Source organism: Emys orbicularis, chromosome 7, assembly GCF_028017835.1.
Source record: "Emys orbicularis isolate rEmyOrb1 chromosome 7, rEmyOrb1.hap1, whole genome shotgun sequence".
NCBI lineage: Eukaryota > Metazoa > Chordata > Testudines > Emydidae > Emys > Emys orbicularis.
In genome coordinates, this window is record NC_088689.1 from 89,311,653 (window position 1) to 89,330,321 (window position 18,669).

General features: G+C 37.3%; 2 protein-coding genes across 4 annotated transcripts in view; one reads left to right on the forward strand and one right to left on the reverse strand.

Moving 5' to 3' along the window:
* CENPP (centromere protein P) overlaps nucleotides 1–18,669 on the reverse strand; it is a 362,315-nt gene that overhangs the window by 93,021 nt on the left and 250,625 nt on the right. The window lies entirely within an intron of this gene.
* Nucleotides 1–18,669, forward strand: part of ECM2 (extracellular matrix protein 2) — a 33,236-nt gene that overhangs the window by 10,161 nt on the left and 4,406 nt on the right. Inside the window, exons 2-7 of the mRNA XM_065408726.1 lie at nucleotides 7,072–7,260; nucleotides 10,298–10,852; nucleotides 11,430–11,545; nucleotides 14,481–14,616; nucleotides 16,130–16,287; nucleotides 17,108–17,247. Of these exons, the coding sequence (XP_065264798.1) occupies nucleotides 7,072–7,260; nucleotides 10,298–10,852; nucleotides 11,430–11,545; nucleotides 14,481–14,616; nucleotides 16,130–16,287; nucleotides 17,108–17,247 (1,294 nt within the window). The remainder of the gene's footprint in view (nucleotides 1–7,071; nucleotides 7,261–10,297; nucleotides 10,853–11,429; nucleotides 11,546–14,480; nucleotides 14,617–16,129; nucleotides 16,288–17,107; nucleotides 17,248–18,669) is intronic.

The window sequence follows — 18,669 nt, forward strand, 5'->3', positions numbered from 1 at the left end:
AGGAATGAATGGTAAATTCTCAGAATGGAGAGGGGTAACTAGTGGTGTTCCCCAAGGGTCAGTCCTCGGATCCATCCTATTCAACTTATTCATAAATGATCTGGAGAAAGGGGTAAACAGTGAGGTGGCAAAGTTTGCAGATGATACTAAACTGCTCAAGATAGTTAAGACCAAAGCAGACTGTGAAGAACTTCAAAAAAATCTCACAAAACTAAGTGATTGGGCAACAAAATGGCAAATGAAATTTAATGTGGATAAATGTAAAGTAATGCACATTGGAAAAAATAACCCCAACTATACATATACTATGATGGGGGCTAATTTAGCTACAACAAGTCAGGAAAAAGATCTTGGAGTCATCGTGGATAGTTCTCTGAAGATGTCCACGCAGTGTGCAGAGGCGGTCAAAAAAGCAAACAGGATGATAGGAATAATTAAAAAGGGGATAGAGAATAAGACAGAGAATATATTATTGCCCTTATATAAATCAATGGTACGCCCACATCTAGAATACTGCGTACAGATGTGGTCTCCTCATCTCAAAAAAGATATACTGGCACTAGAAAAGGTTCAGAAAAGGGCAACTAAAATGATTAGGGGTTTGGAATGGGTCCCATATGAGGAGAGATTAAAGAGGCTAGGACTCTTCAGCTTGGAAAAGAGGAGAATAAGGGGGGATATGATAGAGGTATATAAAATCATGAGTGATGTGGAGAAAGTGGATAAGGAAAAGTTATTTACTTATTCCCATAATACAAGAAGTAGGGGTCACCAAATGAAATTAATAGGCAGCAGGTTTAAAACAAATAAAAGGAAGTTCTTCTTCACACAGCGCACAGTCAACTTGTGGAACTCCTTACCTGAGGACGTTGTGAAGGCTAGGACTATAACAGCGTTTAAAAGAGAACTGGATAAATTCATGGTGGTTAAGTCCATTAATGGCTATTAGCCAGGATGGGTAAGGAATGGTGTCCCTAGCCTCTGTTTGTCAGAGGATGGAGATGGATGGCAGGAGAGAGATCACTTGATCATTGCCTGTTAGGTTCACTCCCTCTGAGGCACCTGGGATTGGCCACTGTCGGCAGACAGGATACTGGGCTAGATGGACCTTTGGTCTGACCCGGTACGGCCATTCTTATGTTCTTATGCTGTAAAAAGCTTTGGGCCAGGTATGAAAAATCACCAGATCATACCTAGAAACTCTAATTTGAAACCCCAGATATGTAAGTAGATCAGGAAATGTCTAGGAAGACGCAATTAGGTTTCTCTCTTATATTTCTTTATGGATTGTTGACTCTTCTGTGCTAACCCCAGGTGCTTTTGTTTTGCTTGTAACCTTTAAGCTGGACCTCAAGAGAGCTATCTTGATGCTTAATCCTTGTAATTATTTTTTTAAATCTAGCAAAAAGACTAAGTTCCAAATGTATTTCCTTTCTTTTTGTTTTTAATAACATTTACCTTTTTTTAAGAACAGGATTGAATTTTTGTGTCCTAAGAGGTTTGTGCATATGTTGTTTAATTAGGTGGTGGCAACAGCTGATTTCCTTTGTTTTCTTTCTCAGCTCTTCCCCGGAGGGGGGGTGAAAGAGCTTGAGGGTACCCCACAGGAAGGAATTCCCAATTGTGCCTTCCTGGTTTCTCGCACTTGGGTGGTGGCAGCATCTATGCATCCAAGGTCAGAAAAAGCTGTAGTCTTGGGTGTTTAATACAAGCCTGGAGTGGCCAGTATTAATTTTTAAAATCCTTGCAGGCTTGGACACTTGAAGTGCCAGAGTGGGGAATCAGCCTTGACAGGCGAGTATATGAAAAAAATATAATGACCCTTACAGAGCACATAGACATGTGCAGTCAGGATCTTAGCAGTGAGTATCTCCCTAACAGCTATATTATGGATACCTGGGTGGAATGAGGAAGGGTTCAGAGTCAAACACTATTTGGACCCAGATAATTTCCTCTCCTGCTAGCGTGGTTTGAGCTGATCAGAGTGCAAGTGAATAAAGGCTTATGCTAATGAAAATATTGATATAAATCTGTGGACTGTGCAGGCCTTTTTCAGAAAATAACAGAAAAGAAATTAGAGGTAATTGCCAACACTGACACCTCAAGTGATCATTTGTGAATTTCCTCAGATTCCAAGAGGGTGTTTATCACCCTTCTTAGAATGAGCGACTGTTGCTTCTTTCTCTCAGCTTCCCAGATGACGGGTTAGGTAACACTAGATATTGGCTCAGGATTAATCTCTCTTGCACTATGCTGTGTGCGCATGTGTGGACTTTGAGAGGAAGTTCCACTTTCATCTAAATCAGGTCTGAGAAACAAGTTCTGAGGATTAATGTGAAGGTCATTATAATAACTATGGCCTGTTCCTTCACAATCTTCTTTAACATCTTTGCTCTCAAGTGGTTGAGGGGGAAATGGCATAAAGAAGGATTTTTAACCCAGTTCTGAAATAAGGGGACAACAGCCTCTGCTTTTGAATGTCTCTTCCTCATGTAGTACTTCTTTTGGCTTTCCATCTGGACTTACATGCAAACACATTAATCAACAGGCTTCCAATCTGGCCTGTGGTGCACCGAAGACTAGGTGATATAGACTGTATTCCCTGGGTTCTAAGCATGTCTTGTTGAGCTAGTCAACCCTGACTTTCCTACCTGATGTAGGGTTCCAAGGAGTAGATCAAGGCTACTTCTCTAAGCAGTGATGGTTTTCTCCCTTCTTGGCAGTTATATACACATCATGATTCTGAAGAATCATCTGCTGGAAATGGAGAAGTGAGGTTGATAGTCCATAGCATGGAACAGGTTATATGCCTCTCTGGGCTACATCTGCTCCCAATCATATTTTTTATCCGTATTATGGAAGTGCTTAGGATCCCTACTCATGGACCATCGTGCTAGGTGCTGTATAAACACAGGACAAAAAGACGATCCTTGCAGGAGTCCAGTTATATTCCTACTATCTGGGGTCTGGCATTTATACCGATGACCAGTTTCTCTGGACCCAGTCTTAGGTAGTTGTTATGTAATATTAAGAATGAATTAACCAATTGCTGACAGGAAGTGAATCAAGAATTGTGCCAGGTAGCCACACAGGAGAAAAACTAGTTCAGAAAGTTGATCTTAGGATAAATATTTGGCGAATCACCCCCTATCTGCTTCTGTCTCACTTCTGAAATAAAGATGGCTTTGGATGATAACTTAAATGGTAGACTTCTCTGTGGATTGTAATGGGTGCTTCCACTTGTTTGTTCAAAGCCATGTTTCTCAAGGTTTTTGCAATGGCTGCTGGGCCCTGTCTAACATGATGAAAAGTTATCAGACATTGGTGGACATATATCCCTTTCTCTTGAAGATACAAGTGGTAAGGCATTTGTGAATATCTATGTAGAAGTTATGAGTCAAAAAAGGAGTACTCTGTATAGAAAATGCTTCTTGTCACAGAAAAAACTCTAATGCCTCTGGGTGAGTCTCCCTGATCATATCTCCAGAAGGTTTATTTTAATATTTTGAAGTTTTGGGAAGATAATAAGGTAATGGTAAATTTCAGTGTTTCCGTCTGGAATACCAATCTCCTTATAGACTTGTTGAGAGACCTGAAATCTAGAATGGTCTGCATGCGATTGTTTCTCTTTGTACCACAAACAATACTGTACCCTTTCCAGAATATCAGTCTCTCCATGGAACTGGTTCCGTAGTTCCAGTATGTAGGAGATGGACTACTGCACCTTTCATCTTCTGATGCTGTGAAGAGTCTTGTTGATAGTGTTGATTTATTTTAATTTAATTTGGGATAACAAACTTGTCCCTGGGACAATGAGTTTCATTGAATATCCTTCCCTGATTATCTGAAGCATCCATTTTCTGATGTGCTTCACTCCCAGATAAAGGCCTACCCTGAAGCATGCCCTCATAGGAGGGGTAATTTGTCCAGACTTGGGAAACCCAAAAAACAAGAACAGCTTTAGCCTGGATGAAGAATTTTATTGTGTGTGTTTTGTTTTTGGGCACCAGCTCACAGTTGAGCATAGATTTCTACAATAAAAGACTGCAGCCAATGCTCTGAGGGTTGAGGCTGCGGTATCCAAGTTCAGGCTGAGTGATTATCTTATTCTCCTGTTTATCGGTTTGGCAGAAATACTACCTCAACTGGTATGACTATGCCCTTTAACAAGGAGGCCATAGAAGGCTTAACCTTAGTCAGAAAAATGAAGACCTTATAGCCCTTAGATACAAGATAGGACTTTAAGGGAATTCCTACTCCACCTTCTTCACATACTCATAAACCAAATGAGGAAGATTTACACAGCAGTCAGACAATTTTGCAAGGTTAGGGTCTTTGAGTTTGTGTATTTTTACTGTTGTATTTTCTAAAAGTATAAGCACCTATGAAGTTAAACCCCCATTTATATGTAATTCTTCAAAGTCTGGTGAACTGTATGAGGTATCTCAAAATCTCAGCTTTAAAGACTTCTCTTTCTGTTTAGAGGATCTTAAAACCGCTTATAAAAGGTTTTAAGACTTTTTGCTTTCTCTTTTATTGCTGATTGTGAGCAATATCCTTCACCAGTCCCCTGGACCAAACTCCTGAGAGAAAGGCGGGAAGGGATCTGTGAGGGGGAGACTACATTACCAGGGAAACTGAAAGGAAGGAAGGAGTCTGTAGGCATGACTCCTGCGTGCTTCCATAAGGAAAAGGGTAGCCACTTTATGACTCCTGTGGGACTATGGAGGCTGGATGGGAAGTAGAAATAGGTCCATCTCTCAGGGAGGAGGATGTGAATCAATTCAACCTAAACTACTCCGCTGCTTGGTCTGGATTGTGTGGGGACTGACCACAGAAAATAAAGTAGTGAGCCAGAGCCACTGGAGACAAATGGCTCATTGGAATCAGAAAGTTTTCACTTTTCATGGCAGAGGAAGCTGTGCAGATAAAACAACTTGTGGGAAGAGGGGATAACTTTGCAGCTTTCTCAAACATCTTAGCACAGACTTTGACTACCTGCAGGCTAGGAGTATGAATTTCTTCCTGCTGGTTGCTAAGGGGTTGGGGACCTTTGCCTTTCCCCGAGATTGAGGAGTCTCCAGTGAAACTTTCCTGCTTGCTTTGCAAACTGTGGGAATAGGGGTCCCATGTTTGGTATGAAAAAAACTTCCATGACACTGATTCTGGCCTGTTCTCAACAAAAGGAACTTTCATGCGCTTTGCTCAACCATCCCGGGGTGGACCTTGCCCACACTTTGGCCTGCTGTCTCTGTCTGACATTTCTGAGAAGGAGAGTACTGTCTTTCAAACCCTCAGAAACCCAAAATATTTTTTTTCATTTTAACTGTTTTGAGGAAAACAACCTCAAAGCCACTGAAGAAACAGATACATTTAGTTAAAAATCTTAAAAATCGTGTGAAAGTTCTGCTGCAAAGGAAGGCCTTCAGTGTGCTACATATGCTGCTTGGAGGCTAGGGTGGCCACTGCCACATCCCTAGAATACCTGACCTTCCAGTATTTCTGGGAACAGTGTGGGCCCACCTTGACCAATGTGACCTTGCAAAATGCACAATGCATATGAGGCACATTGCATCGAGGACATGATTTTGAAGAGCCTGTCACTCCACACCCACTGGCATGATCTCAGCTGGTGCATATGAGGTCACACCAGCAGGTCTGGAGCAGCATGCTCTTGAAAATAGTGTTTCCCATCTGTGATACCAGATAAAAGGATAGCCAGTTCTCTCTCAGTACTGGCCGGGGACAAAACCATAGAAAAAAATGTCTGTCTGGCTTAAAACCTGACGAATTGGTTATCTACTGGAGGCAGAGAATTCTGGAAAATTCTTCCTGAGGGGTGATCTGAAGCTTTGGTTCAGAGCAAAGTTCTGATCAGCCTTCTGTTGCCACAGACAGGGAACATCTCTCCATGAAGACTCTCAGACATGGAAGGGATTAAGAATAGAAACTATAACCAGTTCCCATCAGATGTCCATATCATAAAAGCCACCATCAGAATTGATGCTAATTGTCCCCTCTGTAGGCAGAGCAGAGAGGCCAAAGATCGAAAAGGACATGTATAATTAACTATACCATCCCATCTCCCACCTTAATGACCCTACCAGGTCAGGACTGAGGCACAGTGGCAGGGCAATGTGAGAGTAGCTGATATAGATTCTGCCCATGTTTAAACCATTTTTTAGAAAAAGGATTTTTATTTACAACTGTCGATCTGGCATGTTTTAATAAACACTAAACTCACTTAAGGCTAAATCCTGATTCTGCTGTTGTCAATGGGCATTCTTTTCACTTCAATGGGCAAGGATTTGGCCCTGTTCTGTTCAGGTTCTTATACTGTGCTCATCACCTTAGAAACTGAACGCTTTCCACTCATGCATTAAGCAACATGACTACACATCTGTTTCATGTTGTTTGTTCTCTCATCCTTTCCCCACAGGGAGATAGATGCATGTGCAGTGGAGTCTCTTGGTTTGGAAGTGATGAGGTTTGTGAATGTCACTCTGATGCCCTTGCTTCCTAGAGAATATGGTGATGGGTGCTTTATAAATACATACTAAAAAGAAATGTTTTATGTTCTCTTCAGTTCATTATCAACTATTGAGGACTCAGATATCCAGAGTGAAATTGTAAGCTAAAGTATTTTACCTACATATTTGAAATATCCCCATTATATTAAAAATGTCTGGTGTAATTTTTACAGAAAAGAATAATACACATATTTAAGAATTCTTCTTTCATACTGTACTCAAGCACCAAACTAAGACTCTCCTACATAAATACATTCTGCAGAGAAATCATTCATTCATTTCCAGGTTAAGAGCAATAAAAGCATTTAACACCAGAAACATTAATTAGCTGAAAAGCATCTACTGAAGATCCAGTAAATTGAAATATTTGCCTTTAGCATTAGCCATATTCTCTGGCTTCCCCAACCACTTTACTATTAACATCAAATATATCAAAGATCTAAACAATGAAACTGTATAATGTGTATTTCAGTTTAAGCTATCAAAGAATTATTATTTAATTCATCTCTTGCTTTTGACCTAATTCTTTTTCTTTTATTAGGAAAGAAAGGGCACTGTACAGCTAACGGGATGATTATGTACGACAAAGCTGTGTGGTCCCCCAAACCTTGCATTACTTGTCTTTGTTCAAAAGGAAAAGTGCTTTGTGATGAAACTACGTGCCTTTCTCTGACATGTCACAAAACTGTGATACCTGAAGGAGAGTGCTGCCCAGTTTGCTCTGATATTGGTACAGTACACCATACTATCTTCTTATACATCATTTAATTTTCTATTTGTTATTTTTACTATTTTAAAACTACCTCAAACAAAACATTAAATAAAGGCAAAGGGTAAGTGATATAACCTATAAAATACAAGTAATGATTCATGCAATTTTATTATACATATTTAACTGTTTTTCTAAAATATATATTATAGGAATTATTTGGAGGAAATTCTATGGCCTGTGTTAACAGGAGGTCAGAATAGATGAACAAAATGGTCCCTTCTGGCCTTGGAATCTTTGAAACAAACAATTTTTTAAAATGCAGAAAGTAGAAAAGTTCAAAATTATGTAATAACAGCAGCTGTACAGATCAATTTTTCTTTACAGAATCAACAAAAATTATTTCATAATACAATTCAAAAGGTATGTTGCTCCCAAATGGAAATACGCTCTGTCTCCAATGGGAAAAGGATCAGGGCCCCATATTTTCTATTGATTTTTTTCCCATTCTATTTTCTCCTCCCCTCACTATCATCCCTATGCTTTTTCAGCTAATGAAATAAAAGCATAAACTTTACTCCTTTACAGTACATACCAAAAAGAAATAAGGTTCCATTTATAAAGTGTTAATAAATGATTTCTACGTGATATAAAAGCACATTAGACACATGAGTAGTATGTGTTATAGATCATTATAAGAACATCAGAAGAAAGCAATAAAAAGTGGTAGTTACAAGCAGTCTATTAACCTGTTTGACACTAACATCTATGACAACTGATCAACCATTTATTAAAACCTCCGTTAATCATTTATTAACCCTGGATATATTACCTATAAAATTAACCCTAATAGAAAGTGTGACCAAATGTCCAAGTTATCCATCACTCCACACTGAAAACCCCCCCACAAAACTTTTCACTATAGAAAAGCATCTTTTCTATTGTTAGAATGCTGCATTGTTTCCAGTGAAGCCAAAGACAACTGAAGGTCCCCACCTAGAAGGATCAGACCTCTAGCATCTCTTTTGCACTTAAACTTGATAGTGGAGAGTCTAGTTGTGCATTCAGGAAACAAGTACCAATATTTCTTATCAGACTTTAAAGTAACAAAGTGATAAAGATGTTCTAAATACCAGTTAATGTGTTTTAGTAAAACAAGTTTCCAAGGTTCAGTAAATATTTTCTCTTAAACAGGGTATACAATTTTTAAAACTATTGTTTTTGAGTAACACTAATTTCAAATTATCACTAGAATTTCTATTTTAAAATAAAGAATCAGACAAAGTTATGAATGTAGTTGAGTCTGCCCTCCTTTTGGCAGATGGAACTCATAAACAAATACAATGGGTGGTGAGCGTATAAAAACGTGTACTGGCTCATGTTGACCAAGTGAGAGGAAGCAGTTAACATGGCAGAATATCAGCAAGAACACCCTCCAGCCCTGTGGTTTCAGGTGATGAAAAGAAAGGAGGGAAACTGGACTGGTGACATTTGCATAGATAAAAGTATTATTTATCCCACAAGAATGCACACCATTTAACTTTTGTACTTACGGTGACAGTAGTAGTGATATTTTTTCTTTCTATATCTCTGCTGGGTTGAGCATGGGTGGAAAGTTGATTGTAAAGCTAGTAGCAAGATTGATGTAAAGAGCAACAATTATACTTGATTTATTCAAATTAGCATGGTTTGCATGTGCACATGCATATGTACATGCACAAATTGCACTGCAATCTTTCCACTATGGCTCTGAACTTCACAGGGATCTGGGAGAATAGATGAATCAACATACCGGTATCCAGGGCCGGCTCTGGCTTTTTGGCTGCCCCAAGCGAAAAAAAAACAAAAAACAAAAACCAGGGCAGCCAGAACGGAAAGCAAAAAAAAACAACCTGCGGCGTGGCCGGAGTGCGGGTGCAGGGGGACCGGCTGGGAGGGGGAGGGAGCGGGCGGGAGAGATAGAGAAGAGGGCGGCCAGGGCTACAGCAGGGGTGCTGCCACACGGCCCCTCCCGCTGCGCCGCCTCCCGCTGCCTGCCGTGAGGGCTCCGCTCTGGTCGGCGGGGAAAGAAGGAAGAGGACTGCCCTGCAGGGCGCTCCGGTCCTCCGCCCCCTACAGGGCGGCCAGAGCGGAACAACAACAACAACAAAAAAGCGGCCGTGCCGCCCTAGGATTGGGCAGAATGCCGCCTCGAACAATCTGCCGCCCCAAGCACCAGCTTGCTCAGCTGGTGCCGGGAGCCGGCCCTGCCGGTATCTCTCCAGCCAACCTCCCCTCTCCAGACAGCTTTAACCAGAGCTGTACCAGCTAGCTGCTGCTCCCCCAGTGAGGGAAAAGGGTTCTGGGAACCTAGTGCTACTGCAAACCCTCCTCCCATCTCCAGGCACACTTTTTTCTATTTGGGACCTTGGGCCAGGCACATAACATTAACAAATGCAACAGTTCAAAAATGTACTACCAAATCAAGCCTATATTCAAATTCTTTTGCGACTGCTTTGATGCATTCCTATTTATCATATTAACACCTTTACAAAAAAGAATACAGATAATTATTCTATGTTGTAGCTGCTGTAAAGGCTTAACCATTTATTGTCATACTCACTCAAAATCTGGATTCTCCACTAACCAGCTCTGTTCAGTAGAATTCATTAGATGCTGAATTTGCATAATGATTGTAATATTATTATCCCCTCATAAAGGTATTATACACTGACATTTGAATCATTTTTACAGTAAGGATTCATCAAGAACCACAAAACAAACATTCAACATTTTAGTGTAACAAATTTATAATATATTATAATTAGGATTATAAATAACAAATACATTTTTCATTCCTTAAAATCACATTCTCAGTGTGAATTTATTTCTTCTATAATTAGAATATTTATAATGTTTGGGGGGGCATAATAGTTACTAACGCTAACTTCATTCTCATTTCCTCTTATACTGCCATTTTATTTTCCCCCCCCCTCACTTTCACTACCATGGACACGCTCATTTTCAGTACAAAATATTTCACTGGATGACACACCTGAAATTTCTGGTGCTTCTCCAGAGCCCAGTGACCCTAGTGACCCAATGCTATTGAAATCACTGCATACCCAGGCTGAAATGGATGAGTTACTCAGACGAGAGAAGGAAGAACTTGAAGGGAGAGAAAAGGAAATTCACAAAAAGGATGAAGAGAACAGGAAGAGAAAAGAAAAGAAAAGTCAGGAGGAGAAAAAAATACATGACTATGAAGCCCATCAGAAAGTAGAGGAGGAAATAAGCAGGAGAGAGGAAGAAAAAAGAAGAGCATATGAAGAGGAAGAGCTACAAATTGAAAAGGAAGAAGAAGAAAAAAGAAAGGAAAACAAACATCCAGAGCAAGAAAGAAAACAACAAAAAAGCGAAGAAGAAGAAGGGGAAGAGGAAGAGGATGAACATATTTTACGAGGTGATGTTTTCAGAATGCCCCCTCGATTCCCAATTCCTGTTCCTCCTGCAGAAATTCCTCCTTTGCCAACTGGATGTTCCATTTCTGACACCACAGTAAGCTGCATTAATGCCAGACTTACACAAATACCACCAATTACTGATCCAGAGCTAACAAGCTTAGAGCTTGAAGGTAAGAAAATAAGTTTGCTTTATATTATTTTCTTCATCAATTAAAATTTAGCCCTCCCCAAAACCCACAATTTTAATGTTAGCATATTATAATGTGAAATGCTTTATACTACTAGTTTCTTATCACAGAAAGAGATTTAAAGGCATTTTACAACTAAGCCTGAAAAATCAGGCAACAAAGTAAGCCTGAGAAACAAGCAACAACCTAGAAATTAAAAGGTTTTATATTCCACTATCAATGCCCTCAGAAGTTCAGGCCCATGTACTGTACATTAATTTATGATTTCTCTTATTACATTAGCTCTCCAACACTAATGCTTTTCTGCTCCTAAAGATGGTTTTGTAATTATAGTAATTTTAGATCTATGGTAATCTAATAAAAGACATTAGTGCCATGTTGCTACAATCTAACTTGCTTTTCAAAATTTAGATGCTACTAGTGTTGAGACACACAGACATACAGTTGACTTTATTTCCATAAATACATTTGTACTTGTACATTACCTAGTTACCTGACTCAGACCATATAAGATGCAACACATTACTAAGATATATATATTTTTAACTATCTGTCCTAGGGAATACCATCACTTCCATTCCAGATGAAGCATTCAATGGGATTCCTAATTTGGAAAGGCTTGATCTAAGTAAAAATAATATTACTTCTCCAGGCATAGGTCCACAAGCGTTCAAAGTAAGCATGCATACTCTTTCTAACATCTCTGTCACTGATTTGTGCTTGAAGTAGATCTGGCAGAATACTATTGGGTAAATCATCAGCTGATGTAAATGGTTGTAGCTTCACTGGAGTCAATGGAGCTATGACAATTTGCACTAGCTAGGGATCTACCCCTATGTAATGAATATATGATTAATCAAATTTTGCCATTTTCAACAAACCATTTTTGCAGTTTTCAGCCAGTTATATAGTTGATCGAATACTATTCACTGAAAAAGTTATTTACTGAATAACAATTATATTAATATTTTTCTGGTATTTTACCAGCTTCAGTTTTGAGATTTTTAAAAATAGTTTGTCCATTATCATAAAGTGCTTCTTATATCATTTTTAGAAACCTCATAGTAGTTGGACTCTCTTTTAAAGAAAAGTAGTATAGAAAGGGAAGCTTTTGAAGGGTACACTGGCTTGACAGCCCTGCACAGTGAAGTTCTTTATATGTCTAAAACACAGAAGTTGCCCCACCAGTGTGCCTCATTGTCTAACTTGGAATGACCACCTCTAATGTTCTTTCTTTAGAACTTGATCAGCCATTAGCCTGCTAACAAGGGTGCCTGAACTGGCATCAGATAGTGCGGTGTTTTTCTTTATGGTCTTCATCTTGAAAGGTGCTGAGCGCTCTATTTCCAATCTAGCGAAGTACTTAAGTACGTGTTTAACTTTCGGCACATGATCAATGACATTGCTGTCAAAGGGACTACTTATATGCTTAATTAAGGCACATACTTAAGTGTTTTGCTAGATCAGGGCTAGAATGCTCAGCGTGTCACAGGATCAAGCTCTACAAGGACACCTGAGTTAAGACTTGGATGGTGACCATCAGCTAATTTCACACAGGCCAGCTAACAGCCAGTAAATGCTAAATACCAATCTGAGCTGGATTTCTAGCCAATAACCTAGAGATTAAAGGCTTTATATTCCACTATCAATGCCCTCAGAAGTTCAGGCCCATCTACAGTAAATTAATTTATGATTTCTCTTATTACATTAGCTCTCCAACACTAATGCTTTTGTGCTCCTAAAGATGGTTTCATAATGATAGTAATTTTACATCTATGGTAATCTAACAAAAGACATTAGTGCCATTGTCCCCTTAGTACAAATGAATTTGAGAACATGATTTTGCTTAGTTTAACTGAATAAAAACCAAAGCGTAAACCTAAATTTTTGTTTGCAAAAACATTAATCCTCTGAACAAATTGGGAAATAAACTATGAGGAATACGCAAACTATTAAAAACAGGATCCTGTTTTCATACAAACTACCTAAGTAACAAAATATCAGGGAAGATAAATACAGAACATATGACACACAAGCAGAACTGCCACTAAGTAGAATTTTCTTTATAATTTACATGGAGAATGAGCGTTTGAAGTCTTCCAAGACTAACTTTGCAAAAGATTGAATATCTATGTTACTTATTTAATTAGCAATATCCACATATCAGAATTATTTATTAGTACTGCATTGATTGTCCATAATAAAAATCTTCTGATAGTAAGCTGTAGTCGCAAAAAAGCGTTTGGACCCTGATTTTGGCCTCGATCCAGCAAAGCACTTAAGTACATACAGTATATAGTCCCATTGGTTTAAATGCCCTACTGAACAGTGTCCTTAGACCTCTCACAATTGCTCTCACAAATTCTACAAATTTCAACTGTTAGGTGAAATAAAATAGGTCAGAATTACATTTTCCCCCTTTTTATTCTATGAGATTTTTTTTAAAAGATCACATTTTATTATAAAGTATTTTTATTTGTACTTGTATTTTATAAAACATACAAAAATCTAAAAAACACACTAAAGAATAAAAGGAACATAAGTCATAGCCAAAAAAGGCTCATTTAAAATTGTACCCCCTTCAATGTCCTGTCAGTGGAAAATTTCCCCCAGCTATTGAAATGTTTACTACCATATTTACTCTTTTGCCTGCAGGAGACTTTTGCCCCTTAGCTCCACAGGATAACTGATGAGACAATGTTTAATGTCAGCCAGGGTAAGCGCTACCATACATAATGGTATCAAGGACTTTCTGATCATGCTTATGTAATCCTTGGCTGTACATATAGTTTATCTGATTGACACACACAGTATGAGAGACAATGTGGATGAGGTAATACCTTGTATTGAACCAACTTCTGTTGGTGAAAGAGAAGCTTTTGAGCTTACACACAGAGCTCTTCTTCATAGAACACTGACGCTTTACAACTTATACATCATTTTAACTCTCAACCTGCAAAAAGGCCACGTGCCTCTACTCCTAAGCCAAAAAGTCTACTGAACTGTAGTGGACCAGTAGCCCTAGAGGCGATTTACTGAAAAACATTGACTACTGTAGATTAAGTACATAATATGAAAATACTATAAAGGCTTATAAGTATCTAAGAATTCCTAAATATTATGAAAAGGTTAGATAAGTGAGGTGATTGGATGAGTCAAGGATTAGTAACAGGACTGGGGTCCAGTATGGCTGGGATGGCGGCTGGCTGGCCCATGTGAAAGAGGTTGATGAACTAAGTCCAATTCTTGGTGACAGATGTTCATATCACAAAACATACCCTCACAACTGACACCCTTGTTAGTAGATTATACAGAAAGGCCAATGGTTCAAGTACTTAGAGAAAGAACTCCTTTCTTACCAAAACACTGGATATTCCACAACAGCGTTGAGGCGCTACTGCTACCCAGTCTTTACCTGTTCTGTGTATATCAGACTCAAGTCTCCATTTTATCAACCTGCTGCTTTTTATGAAACTTACCTAACACAACCAACAGCAGCATCAGCAACAAAATTAACATGGTTAGTAAAATGGCAATTACAATTTTAGGTTATTTGACAATATAATTTTACATTTTGTTAACTGAATTCTCATTTCCCCCCCCAATTAAGATCCTGAAAAAGTTAAAACGTTTGTATATGGATGGAAACGCACTAGTACATATTCCTCCTGAATTACCGTCAGCTTTAGAAGAACTTAAAATAAATGAAAACCATCTCCATGCTATTGATGAAGACAGTTTACAAGGTATTTAAGAAGTGAATATTGAATCAATGAAATTAGATTTGAAACTCAAAATGCAGAATAGAATTTTGAGACCTTGCATATTAAGCAAAATCTGGAGTATTTGAGACCAATTTTCATCTGCCATTGTAGATGGAAAAAATGAAAGTTAAATATGAGTAACAGACTGATCCTGCAAAGACTTATACACATGTTGAACTTTACATTCATGAGTAAAGTTAAGCACATGCACCCATCTTTGCCAGTCAGGATCTAAATGTATTTTTGTTAGTCATTGCCAATCAAGGCAGCATACTACAGCAAGATTCTAGGATCTTTTATTTCTATAGGAGGCAGAGACATTGTGTTAAATAACAGAAACTTAATCATTAGATCGATAAATAGATGTGTTTTTCCAGATGTCTGTACAGCAACAAAACCCAGAAGACCTGCATGAAACCTGAGTTTTTAAAATCTGAATTATCTTGTAATTCTGAGGAATGTCAGTGTTTTTCACAGCAAAGTCTGTGCTAATGCTCAAGTTCCCTAGGGAAACTGGATTGTGCACTGCACAGGGAGTATGTACACCTACATCCCAGTGTTGCTGCATTACGTACAGTGGAACCAGTATGGATATTTTTATACTCATGGGACAGGGAACAGGTTTTGATCTCTGTGCATCAAGAAAGCAGAAGAAAGCTTAGATGAAATTATTCAACATTTTTGTTTATGAACTTTAATATTTTGTAATTGAGAATGAAGAACTTTTTGTCATGAAATGATAATTTTTTGTTTACATATAGTAGCCAACATTTAGTTCTTCTGAAATATATCTGGAAGATCAAGGTCTACAATACCCACTCCCTAGGAAGGGGGATACAGGATACTCCATGCAGAGTTCTCAACACATAGTTGTACACTGAGGTGGAGGAAGGACCTGTGAACCTACAAAGGGTGCAAGTAACATGACCACTAAACAAATGAATGACTGGAGAGCTGTGGGAGAATCCTACAGATCTTTGGGCATCTGTGCAGAAGGTCAGCACCAATATATTGCTCCATGCACCCTCCTGAGGTCTTGAATTACTAAGGAGCTTGTGCTACCATTAGCTCCCTGCACCTGCCTTATTTTCCTATTCTGAAAGTACAATATTAAAATAACAATAATCCTATGCTGGAAATTGCATGGCTCTCCTGGAGGACAATAAAGAAGTTATGTAATGGGCTGTAAACAAATTGTGTATTATCAATACATTTCAGTTGCATTTTTCATAATTTAACTATATTTACAGTATAGTTTTTGAACATGGTACAGTAATTGGCTGAAATTTGAAAATAAAAATAATTTACAACCTATGAATGGGAGTATAAAATTGTTTTCTGTGCTAAGACCCATTCAGGCAAATATATTTCCCCATTTTTTTGAATGGACTTAAGTAATGTTAAAAATTGTTACAACATAGCTCATGTTTTAATATGGTACAAGATTCTATATTACTTTATTAAAATTTATCACCAATTATTTTATTTTCTACAGAATTAAAGAACTTGGTGACCCTAGAATTAGAAGGCAATAAACTTAGTGAAGCAAATGTCAGTCCTTTAGCTTTCCGTCCTTTGAAAAGCCTGTCTTATTTGCGCCTTGGAAGAAATAAATTTAGAACTGTCCCACAAGGTCTTCCCACATCTATTGAGGTAAAAGACCAAAAATCTTTATTTTTCCAGATGTATTCCTTTTCTTCTTTGTATGTACTCCACTACCTCTGAAAAGCACAGATGATATTTTTACAGCTTAATAATTTGTTTCAAGACATATTGTCATTGGTTGCAAAGTCATTATTGCCAGAAATTTACTTATTTACTTATATTATACAAACTCCACCACAAATGACATCCATCTAAATCTCTGGGCACTGGAAATCCTGTGTTTTGGCCAACTCTGTTCACATACCTCAACTAATACCTCATTCTTATTGCAAGTTTGTCATGCCTTTCCTATATTAAATAAATATTTTTATTCCTCTTGGCAAATTTGTGTCCAGAAAACATGAATTATATTACAACAGTCTTAGCATTCAATACATCCACAAACTCATTATGCAACAGCAAGCAAAGGTGTTTTAAAAATAATTTAAATGCGTCTGATAAAGTGGGTATTCACCCACGAAATCTTATGCTCCAATACATCTGTTAGTCTTAAAGGTGCCACAGGACTCTCTGTTGCTTTTTAAAAATAATTATTATTCTATTAATCTGTCTTTCAAAGTAATTTATGTTTCCACAAATGAAAAGTATATTAAATTTTTAAATACTGTATGTTTTTTCCAAAATCAAGTCACGCAATTACTACTACTGAGTTTATTATGCAGACGTGTTCAGGTAATTATTTTGATATCTGGAAAACAGTGGTTTTTGCATGAGAGGCCAATGACACTTTAAAATGAACTTTTTAAATCACAACAGGAAAAAATGTAAATATTGTTTTTCAAATTTTCTTTTTCAAATGTACTTGTAGGAATTATATCTGGAAAATAACCAAATAGAAGAAATTTCAGAAATTTGCTTTAACCATACCAGGAATATTAACATCATTGTGCTGAAACACAACAAATTAGAAGAAAATAGGATAGCACCTTTGGCTTGGATTAATCAAGAGTAAGTACCAAGTTAAGATTTAATTGTTTTGTTATCCAGTACTACTACTACTACTAGAAAACCCTACTGTGAAAGTAATATCTGTAGCATGTAATGAGGCTCCTCTCATTTAAAAAAACCCCATAGAAGCTCTCTTTTAAAAATCCATGGATACCATAATATCATTCTTATGTTAACAAATTCAATTATCTTTCCATCCACATTATAATTTATCACAATCTAAGTAATATATAATATCACTTTTAAAATAACATTGTGATATCATGGGTCACTTCCACTCACAAACCAAGCTAACATTTCATTAAACCTCAAGTAGGGTGGATTGATATAAATCAAAGCTATTTAAATCACCAATTTTAATCATGATGTAAATCAGCACTCTGGACACCTTGTTTTTTACTAATCTTATTTGAATCATGTTTTGCATTTGTACTTTTTAGGGTTTTTTTTAAAAAGAAAGATGGGTTCTCATTGATTGGTAACCATTAACATATGTTGATTTGCAACTAAATATACACTTTACACTAAATTAAGTGCTTTTTTGTGGCTCACCAGGAGGATACACTATATCTACACATTTTTATATAGATTGCCTTATATTTATTCAGATTCTTAATTTTAATATTTGTCATTATGCTAGAAAATGGCAAATAATGCATTTCTTATTTAATAGACTATGATTAATTTTGTAAATTGTGATTTGTGTAAATTTCTGTTTGGATAGAAGTTAAAATTAAATTAAATGCAAAAACAGCATTTTACTTTCCTTAATTAAATAAAACTTTCTTAAAAGTGAAGGATCCATAAGACAAAAACATTTACCAAAACTTTTTTATAGCATTTAAAACTAACTGATTTATTAAACAAAGCAAATGTTATGTGTAGATAATTAAGTGAACTGATTGTTTCTGGTCACCATGTCCTTCAAGATTTTAGAACTAGTAGATCTCATCCTCTCACATCTAGTTTTTATTCATAGATTGGAAAAGAAAATAATCTTTCCTGCTTTTTTAACTGCCAATTGGCTTCTTAACAATGAATTAGTCATTGAACTGAATTAGTTGAAGAAACTGAAATGAAGAAAATATTCTCTCCCCACCTGCGGAAGAGGCTACTGCTGGCAGAAGCTGGTTTAATACTTCAACAAACTCTGGTTCCAGGTACTCAGCCAGTGACTTCCACCAGTTCAGTGATCTGACTTTCTTTAAAACTTGGTAGCGAACTTAACTGCTCAATATTTTTTAAATTTAATTTAAATTATTTTAATAGTGTATATAGAGAGAAAGTGGGTGAGGTAATATCTTTTATTGACCCAACTTCTGTTGGTGAGAGAGAGAAGTTTTCAAGCCACACAGAACACTTCTTCATAGAACATTTAATAGCAAATAGTAAGTTTAGGTATTAACTAGATCTGTCAATTAA